Source organism: Abramis brama, assembly GCF_963993115.1.
Source record: "Abramis brama genome assembly, chromosome: 12".
NCBI classification, from domain to species: Eukaryota; Metazoa; Chordata; class Actinopteri; order Cypriniformes; family Leuciscidae; genus Abramis; species Abramis brama.
Window position 1 is genome coordinate 1,221,362 of NC_139974.1, and position 10,000 is coordinate 1,231,361.

Here is a 10,000-nt window from a genome sequence, read left to right on the forward strand (position 1 = left end):
ATCCGCCATGATTGAACGGAGTTATAAAATGTTAGGCTGTGATATGAATCATAAACATTTTCCCGTCTTTCCTGTCTTTGTTACATCAGCAGAAATGAAAGGTTGTGTCAGAGGTGAAGAAGTTTGATGAAAGACTTTAGTTCTTCTGAATATTGTGCGCTGATGAATCATTATTAATAATGTGTGTTGATTACATCGGTGTGTGTGTGACACAGAGAGAGCTGGAGCAGATGAAGGAGAGAGAGAGGCCGAGAGATGAACCACCGCTTCCCAGCATGCAAAGCAGCAGCACACAGACAGAGCAGGTAGTGTGTGTGTGTGTGTGTGGTGTAGTCTATATTGCACACCAGTACAGTGTGTGTTTACTGTCCTCCTCCACCAGGTGGCGTCTGTCACCTTAGAAACCTTTCTATGTTTCCTCTCAGGTGCAGCTGTTGCTATGGCAGCAGTGAAATCCCCGTCTGCTGTTGTGTGTGTGTGTGTGTGTGTGTGTGTGTTTGACTCTGCGTGTTCGTTGCGCTCGGCCTGACGAACGCATCTCGATATAAAGACTATTGAAAGAGTTTGAGCTGCTTGTGATTAAATGACGGGCTTCTTATGTGCCATTTCTTTTCTGCCTGTGCATAAACTCCAGAAGGAAGAGGCAGAGGAAGAGGAGGAGGTGATAAAGGGCAAAGGTCATGGAAGGAGCGTGACATCACAGTCATCTGACCCAGAGCTCGCATCTGATGACATCATCACAGAGCGGTGAGGAATAATTAGAGCTGATGAAAAAGTTTGGTGACATTGGAACATTAGAACTGATAGACTGACAGACAGACACACAGATAGATGAAGGACAGATAAACACACACACACACACACACACACAGATCTCTCAGTCATCAGTGGTGTTCTTCTTCTAGGGATCTGCTGCGCGAGGCGAACGCTCGTCTGGTTCTGGTTCTGCAGGAGGTGCTGAAGACCACAGCGGCCGCGGAGGAGACCATCGGGCACGTGGAGGCCATGCTGGAGGCCAGTCCGAGTCACATGACCCCAGCGGAGGCCGGTCACATGACCCCAGCGGAGCGGCTCAGACCCGGACCTGCTGGAGGTCAGACACACGACACTCCTCAAACCCTTTCATCTGTTCATCTGATCAGCTTTTGGGAAACATTTACATTTATTAGTTTAGCAGACGCTTTTATCCAAGCGACGTACATATGAGAGCAACAGAAGCAGTGAAACTAACAGTAGGACAGCAATATGCAAGAGCTGTGACCCTTCCCAGTTTAATCTAACGCAGTACCTGTACTTTTTTTTTAAAATTTATAAATATAATAGATATAGAATAGAAGAGAAAGTGTTAGTATTAATGGATCAAGTGTTGCCGATAAAGATGCGACACCCCGACCCGGATGATGGTCACTCATAGATGTGTCTGTCGTCTTGATGCTCACTCTTTTAATGATGCAGGAAGTGTGAGAGGAGAATATGAACTCTATATTAAATGAACGCAGTTCTGCGGTGTGTGTAAGTTAAAGTAAGTAAGCTCAGGCTCGATTGGGACTAACAGCTGCTGTTCGAGGCTCGATTTTTAATCAAATTTCAATTCAGTATATGCTAGGGCTGGGTATTGACACAAATTTCACAATTCGATTCAATTTTGATTCACAAGCTTGCAATTCAATTCGATTATTTTGGATATCAGGTTCAATACATTGCAAATTTTCTCAAGGAAAACAAATCTCTTCACTATTATTGTAAACTATGGGAGTCAGTCATTAGCCTACTATACTATTGAAGAGTAAAAATTAACTGATTTGTATACAAACACTTAAAATACACTTTTATTTATTTTTATAATAATAAAGTTATATGAAATTATACAAAAATTTAAATGGTGGCTCATAAAAAACTTTCCAGATTTATTCAAACATGCAGAACATTAAAAAATATAATGAATATGTAATATGGTGCATATATTTAACAAAATGCTCCTCTCTAGAGTTAATTTTTCTAGCTGACTAACGAGTTTATGGTCACTGGATATGTTTTTTCTGAGGTAAATGTGACGTTACATGACATTGTTTACTAACGTCTTTCCACGGAAACACTGGTTGAGCGATTCCATGTCACATGATACGGACTTCGATAAGTTGTACTCTATCTTTAACACACTTTCAGATGCTCATTCATGTTTATTTCGTGCTATAACTGGTGTTATTAAGGCGGAAGAGAAGATCATGTGCTGCTCTAGAGCTGAGCCAGAGCGATCTCACGCCACAGCGCCACAACGGTGATTATGTTTTTGAATTTCGTAAGAAAATGGACTTAATTTGAAATCTGAGACTTTGTTTCATATCAATAATAACAAAGCACAAAGATTATTGTGATTTATTGGATGGGATGCGCTACAATGTTACATTCATTCATCACTGAAAACAGGATGACTAATCGATTCTTGGGATTTAGAATCGATATCGTTTCGTAAAAATGACAATCGATTAAAATCGAGAAATCGATATTTTTTACCCAGCCCTAGTATATGCGTAGATTTGATTTTAGATTTGATCATAGATTTTAAATCTCTGCATATATCGAATTGAAATTTGATTCTGAATCGATTTGAATCAAATCGTGGGATTCCTGAAGATTCCCAGCCCTACTTTTTATTTAATTTGAAATCTTTCTTCAGCTTTATAATCAACAGTGACATCACTTCCAGTCACTTCAAGTCACGCATGCACTCTTTGTGTTTTCAGCTGAAATGTTGTCGTGTGGCTTAGTCAGAGACACTAAAGGCCCAGCGCCGCTCGTCTGCGAAGGGTAAATCACAGATGACAGGACCGTTTAATTGACATGTAGGAACCAGTGAAGCCACATCAGATCCTGTCCGTCTCGTTTGTCCCTTTCTGTTGACTCATTGTCTTTGCATAGAGATGTTTTGTGTACTGTTGAGGCGAGGTCATGTGACCCAGGCACACAGGGAGAGAGTGTTTGGGCGTGTTAAGGGACGTCTCGTGTCATGTGATCGACTACTCCTGTAACTCGACACCCAAAACTGTCTGTTTGTGATCCATTCTTCTGCTCGTCTTAATCTGCTGTCTGTCATGTCTCACAAAAACATCATTTGCAGAACATATCAAGCTTTATTAGTGACGCCTAGTCAGACTATAGCGTGATTAAAGGCCCCCTGAAGTCAAAATGTACGTTTTTTAGCTTTCAGTATGAATATGTTAGCCTTAAGGTTATGAATAAGCTTCCAAAACAATGACAAAATTAGCATTTAGTTGCGGAGACTCTCTATTCGCTCTGGTGAAATCACAAAAGAAATTACACCCAAACGTGTCCCTGCTTGACATACAACCACTGATGAACATATTCGCTTTTGATGAGAAAAATGTTAAATTAAACTATACATGCTTGGCAAAAGCTCTACCATTACACCATTAAAGTGCACAAGAACGTTTCACGGATCTATGCATGTATTCACGTGAAAATTCTCCGTACTAACAATATATCAGTAGATCTCAATAAACGACACATTAAACCCAGTGCACTATTTTTTCCAGAAAGAAACTTATTGTACATATATCTGATTTAGCATTGTACAGCAACCCTGGTGCTGTCAGTCTGAGGTGAACTAAACGCTATTGGCTATTGAAAAGGGGGAGGAGCCATTCAATATGTCCCGCCTTAGCTTCTGTTTCAGTGGAAATGACCTCAACGCATCAGACAAAGCTGTGCGTTCCAAAGCACTTCAGTGGGCCTTTCAGGTACAGCGGCCTTTCCGTCATGTCAGTCCGGGCCAGTTCAGGATGCAGAACTTCTGCCTTTTATTTCTGTAATATTTTGCCTGTTTCTAAAGATAACGACAGAAAGCAGCATCAAGACGAACGTGGATACGATCAGCTCTATTACTCGATGTTTTGATGTCATCAGTGACCCAGCGAATCTCTTCTGTCCCGTACACAGACGCTGATGACGTCAGCATGTTTTCAGCAGAGACGCTGAAGATCCCGGGGGCGGGGCTTCTGCACCAGGGGGCGGGGCTTCTGCACCAGGGGGCGGAGCTCCAGCTGGAGAGGGAGGAGTTTCTGATGAGCATCAGCACACGCTTGCAGAGCGCCGTAGAGAAGCTGCTCATCGCCATCACTGACACCACCACTCAGGTACGGCAAGCACAGGGAGACAAAACTAACGCTTCGACTGTGAACCGCTCAAATCAGCATCTTAGAATGATTTCTGAAGGATCATGTGACAGTGGCTGCGTTTACATGCACAACTTTTGTTTCAGTCGGACTGAATTCATTCCGATTGATGAATCCGAACGTAGTGTTTACATGAACGCTAAACGTGATCGGGTTGATGTGCACGTTTGTGTGTCACAAGCTTCAAATTCAGTCAAGTCACCTTTATTTATACAGCGCTTTTTACAATACAGATTATTTTCAAAGCAGCTTTACAGTGATAACAGGAAAATAATGCAACAAAGTTTGTTTCCAGAAGAAAATAGCGTCACAGTCCAGCTTAAGTGAGTTCATTTTTTAAAAGTTATTAATTCAGTTCATTTATATATATATATATAGCCGCTCTGGAGAAAACCGTGATGTCATCGTCCATCTCAGTTCAGTTCTCATATAATGCTGTCAAAGTAGGAGATCAATAATATTGTTGAATATTAGATTAAATGTGTATTGTAATATGAGTGTTGGCTGTTTCTGAAGCAGGATTAGGTCATGTTTAGAGCGTATATGTTGGTTAAACACATTGTCTTTGGATCATTAACTAACACTGCTGGTTACATCAGATGAACGAACACTCCCATGAGGCATCAGTGCTCACAGGACACAGTGGGCGGAGCCTCCGCTCCGGTCGCCGGTAGATACCAGCTGATTTGCATAATGCTTTGGTCTCCGTGGCAGCAGCTTAACATGCGTAAAGCTGTGTGTGTGAAGTAAAGCGAAACACTCTTTCCCAGTAGTTTTTGTCAGCTTCGCTCTGATCATCACTTCCTGTCCAGAGATTCATATCTTCACTGCTGAACTTGATAATATTGATATTTTATACCACAGATTTAAAGATCGGATCAGATCCTGTTCGACTTGAAATGTGAGCAAATGAGCATGTGGAGAATGTGGGATTCAAACGGGGATCCCTGGAAATGTGCAGAGAAAACCTGGGTAAAGCTTTAAGTAGATTTAAAATAAATAAATAATAATAAAAATAATATTAAAGTGAATAAAAGTAGATTAAAATAAAAATGTAATATTAGTAAATTAATAAAATAATACAATTAGATTAAAATAAACAAATAAATAATATACAGTACTTTAGTTAATGAGTATATAGATCAATAACAAATAATAGATTTTTTATTTTTTAATAAATGTTTAAAATAAATTATAAAAATAGATTAAGATTAAAATTTGATATATATATATATATATATATATATATATATAAATGAATACAATAAATAAAAAATGTTAGATTAAAAAATGTATATTAATAAATAAAATAAGCAATAAAAAGCTAAAAAAAAAAACATTATAAAAGTTCAATTAAAAATAAATAAATAAATAAAAAAGATAAAACATAGATTAAAATAAACAAATAAATAATACATAGTTCAGTATTAGAGTAGAAAGTTTCCAAATAATATTTTCCGTATATTTATTTTTCACAGTATAAATGGTACATGCAAATTTATAACTGCCTTTTGCATCTAAAAGATTAAACCTTATCTTATGTTATCAGAGCCAATCTTCTGTGAAGCAATAATAAAACGCAACAAAACCACCGTAAATCAACACAACCCCTGATCGCAGACACACACATCCAGCAGAAGTGAGGGCTGGAGGAGACCAGTGTGTAATGCTGTGTTCGGGGTCGTAATGGATCTGCGGAGTTCATCATGTAATGGCTTGTTCAGGAATGAAGATTGATGTGGAGGCGTCGAGGTGTGGGAGGAGAAGTTAATCAATAATGTGTTTATCAGGGAGACTTTGAAGAGAAAATAATGACTCGAGCCAAACGAAAACACCACATTCATGAGTTATAAGTGTTTAAAGGTCTCGTTCTCAGTTATGAGGAGCAGGAATCTGGTCGGACCGGCTCGGGAAGGGTGTGTGTGTGTGTGTTCACTCACCTGCTGGCCGTGTGACTCCGCCTTCACTGACGTCTCTCACACATGTTCACTAATCAGGAAGTGAGATCGACAGAGAGAGAGAGAGAGACCGACAGAGAGACATAGAGAGAGAGAGAGAGAGAGACCAATAGAGAGAGAGAGAGAGAGAGAGAGAGAGAGAGAGATGATCTCCCCCCGGAGCGCTGCTATTCTCTGTTCTCACTTGTTAATGAGGCCCTGCCTTTTCCCAGCGGATCGTTGCCACGGAAGCATGGAATTGTTAATGAGTTTCCAGCAGGAGTAACAGAGGGAAAGTGAACGAGAGAGTCCTGGTGGTTTTACAACTCTCCTGTTTGGATTTCTTGGCTACAGGTTGCTCTGAGTTTTGCTTTCCTTTAGACACAGATCACTGGGATATTTCGGGATTTGTGCTTTACTATAGACACAGCTCTCTAAAATCACTGGGATATTTCGGGATTTGACCGGCCATGCGAAATCTCCCGTGTGTGTTTACCAACACGGAGACTCTTCCGTCACACACTCGCACGTCGCTTGACGATTAGCCTCGAACGTCTCCGCTTTAGGATCACGAGAAGATCGTCGCGATGGATTCCTATCGGACGTTTTGGGATTCCCACTTTGTGAAGGACAGCTGGCTGGACAGTCAGGATCAGGATATCTACGAGGTTGAGTCCCGCATCCCGCTGCCGAGACCCTTCCCGCTCTCTCACCTGCTCCACGAGAAGAACGCCGTAGTGGTGCACACACAGATCTCACACGTCAACCGGCGCGACAACGGACACCTGCTCAAAGTCGTCTCCAGGATCTCGCTTCCCACTCCTCCGTATACAGTAAGTGTGTGTGTGTGTGTGTGAGGATCCGGAGGTCACGGGAGATCGAGTTCGACCTTTGAGAATCATGCGGAGGAAGGTTTTATAGACGTTCAGTGTCTATATCGCTAGATAAGAGCTTTTGTACACGTTGACTTGCAGTGTAATGAGATTCCAGGGTGTGTTTCTGTGTATGAAGTGTTTTGTGTGTGTAACACGAGATCAGTCTCACTGGCGTGTTTTTATAAAGTCCTTTTGTCGAAGCTTCTCGCTCTTCCACCACATCAAGCACTCGGAGATCAGACGAGTGGAGCATGTGCACGGCCTGTCAGAGCTCTGGACGTCGACCCGCCGCTCTCCTCTGACCTCAGATCTGATGACGCATCTATCGTCTGATTCGCTGAAAATAACACGTTCCGCTAATGTATGTTTCTGCTAATAATTGTTGATATCTCTTTCAAGTCTTGCACATGAATGGAGGAATTCACACAGAAGTGATGTCAGCATGTCCGTCTTGATGAGGATCCTAGCAGACACACACTGCTATGCCTTCAGTGAACTAATATAACTTATATAACTTGCATTATGTCTTAAAGTGACAGCTAATATTCCTGTCGTCTGTTTTTAATGTTAATCAAACAACAGAAGAGAAGTAAATCACTCACAGCTCTGCATTGAATGGCTTTTGTACATTTAATAAGGATAAAGCTTTAATTTATACAGCAAATACTTTATATACTTTATTCAGTTTCTGTACCTGGAAACTAATGTGAGCCCGACCCTGAAAACCTGAAAAACACAGTTTATTTTATCAGTATCTTTGCTCTATTGTATATATTAGTGCTTTTGCTTGTGGTTAGATCATTGGTTCTTATTTTCTTTATTTTCTTTGACAGTAGTTTCCCTGAACACACCGAAACCCTGAAGCTAAACCTGTGATACAGTTCGAACCGTTGCGCCCCTAATGTGAACATACAGTAAAGTGTCATTTACTCCAGTCTTCAGTGTCACATGATCCTTCAGAAATCACTCTAATATGAGGATTTGATGCTCAAGAAACATTTCTCATTATTATCAATGTTTGTGTGGAAAGTGTGGTACATTTTTATTTCAGGATTCTTTGATGAATAGAAAGTTCAAAAGAGCAGCATTTATTTTAAATAGAATCTTCTGTAACATTATAAATGTCTTTACTGTCACTTTTGATCAATTTAATGCGTCCTTGCTGATTAGAAGTGTTAATATCCTTTTTTTAAATCCTACTGACCCCTCAGTTATGATCAGTAGTGTATTAATCACTTCTATTGTAAGGTCTAAATTCTGGCTTTTATTCTGAAAACAAGCTTCACATGTTCCATATTCCTAATAAACCATCATGCATCTTCTTTTCCTTTCTGGTAATACTAGAAATAATCACTCAGGGATAATAAACTCTATATATTATGATGCTTTTTTTGTTAATTGCACAGAGTAATGTACTATAAACACACTGATTCTCATTCTCATAACAGCACACACACTCATAACGCAGCTCACAGTGAGACTGCAATGAAGCTCCGCTCGTCGGTGTATTGATGAATGTTCATTACTGTACTTCACTCCTGAAACTCTTTATTACAGTAGATATTAGGAGTTCTCATGGCACTGGTGTCTGATTAATACAGGCATGTTTGTTTGTTTTTTTGTGATTATTTCATGTATTTATGTTATAAAGGAGTAAGTCCTGCGTTCCCCAGTTCAAGATCCGTCTGGAAGTTTAGTTTGCAAATTAAATTGAAATTAATTTTAAAAAATGTTTGTAATGCGTATCATTTAATCTGAAGCACTGGTTTGAGTGTGTTTGCCCAGTCGTAATGTGTGTGTGTGTCTCTCTCTCAGCTGGAACACGCGCGGATCACGCAGACGGAGCTCATGAGGGAGAAGTTCAGGCATAATGAGGAGATGGAGGAGCTTCTGCGCAGACAAGAGGAGCTTCAGGAGCGTGTGTGTGAGGAGAACAGAGCGAGAGAACAACTGGCACTGGAGCTGCACAGGGCTGAAGGTGTGTGTGTGTGTGTGTGAGGAGAACAGAGCGAGAGAACAACTGGCACTGGAGCTGCACAGGGCTGAAGGTGTGTGTGTGTGTGTGTGAGGAGAACAGAGCGAGAGAACAACTGGCACTGGAGCTGCACAGGGCTGAAGGTGTGTGTGTGTGTGTGTGAGGAGAACAGAGCGAGAGAACAACTGGCACTGGAGCTGCACAGGGCTGAAGGTGTGTGTGTGTGTGTGTGTGTGTGTGTGTGAGGAGAACAGAGCGAGAGAACAACTGGCACTGGAGCTGCACAGGGCTGAAGGTGTGTGTGTGTGTGTGTGAGGAGAACAGAGCGAGAGAACAACTGGCACTGGAGCTGCACAGGGCTGAAGGTGTGTGTGTGTGTGTGTGTGAGGAGAACAGAGCGAGAGAACAACTGGCACTGGAGCTGCACAGGGCTGAAGGTGTGTGTGTGTGTGTGTGTGTGAGGAAAACAGAGCGAGAGAACAACTGGCACTGGAGCTGCACAGGGCTGAAGGTGTGTGTGTGTGTGTGTGAGGAGAACAGAGTGAGAGAACAACTGGCACTGGAGCTGCACAGGGCTGAAGGTGTGTGTGTGTGTGTGTGTGTGTGTGTGTGTGTGTGTGTGTGTGTGTGAGGAGAACAGAGCGAGAGAACAACTGGCACTGGAGCTGCACAGGGCTGAAGGTGTGTGTGTGTGTGTGTGTGTGAGGAAAACAGAGCGAGAGAACAACTGGCACTGGAGCTGCACAGGGCTGAAGGTGTGTGTGTGTGTGTGTGTGTGTGTGTGTGAGGAGAACAGAGCGAGAGAACAACTGGCACTGGAGCTGCACAGGGCTGAAGGTGTGTGTGTGTGTGTGTGTGTGAGGAGAACAGAGCGAGAGAACAACTGGCACTGGAGCTGCACAGGGCTGAAGGTGTGTGTGTGTGTGTGTGTGTGTGTGGAGAACAGAGCGAGAGAACAACTGGCAATGGAGCTGCACAGGGCTGAAGGTGTGTGTGTGTGTGTGTGTGTGTGTGTGAGTG

The 10,000-nt window shown here is 41.9% G+C and overlaps 1 protein-coding gene across 8 annotated transcripts in view; it reads left to right on the forward strand.

Annotated features, from left to right (window-relative positions):
- akap9 (A kinase (PRKA) anchor protein 9) overlaps window positions 1-10,000 on the forward strand; it is a 136,542-nt gene that overhangs the window by 54,936 nt on the left and 71,606 nt on the right. For all 8 annotated transcript variants that reach the window (XM_084131587.1, XM_084131592.1, XM_084131589.1 and 5 more), the window contains 5 exons: window positions 216-305; window positions 635-747; window positions 906-1,093; window positions 3,958-4,154; window positions 8,821-8,983. In XM_084131587.1, coding sequence (XP_083987713.1) covers window positions 216-305; window positions 635-747; window positions 906-1,093; window positions 3,958-4,154; window positions 8,821-8,983 — 751 coding nt within the window. The remainder of the gene's footprint in view (window positions 1-215; window positions 306-634; window positions 748-905; window positions 1,094-3,957; window positions 4,155-8,820; window positions 8,984-10,000) is intronic.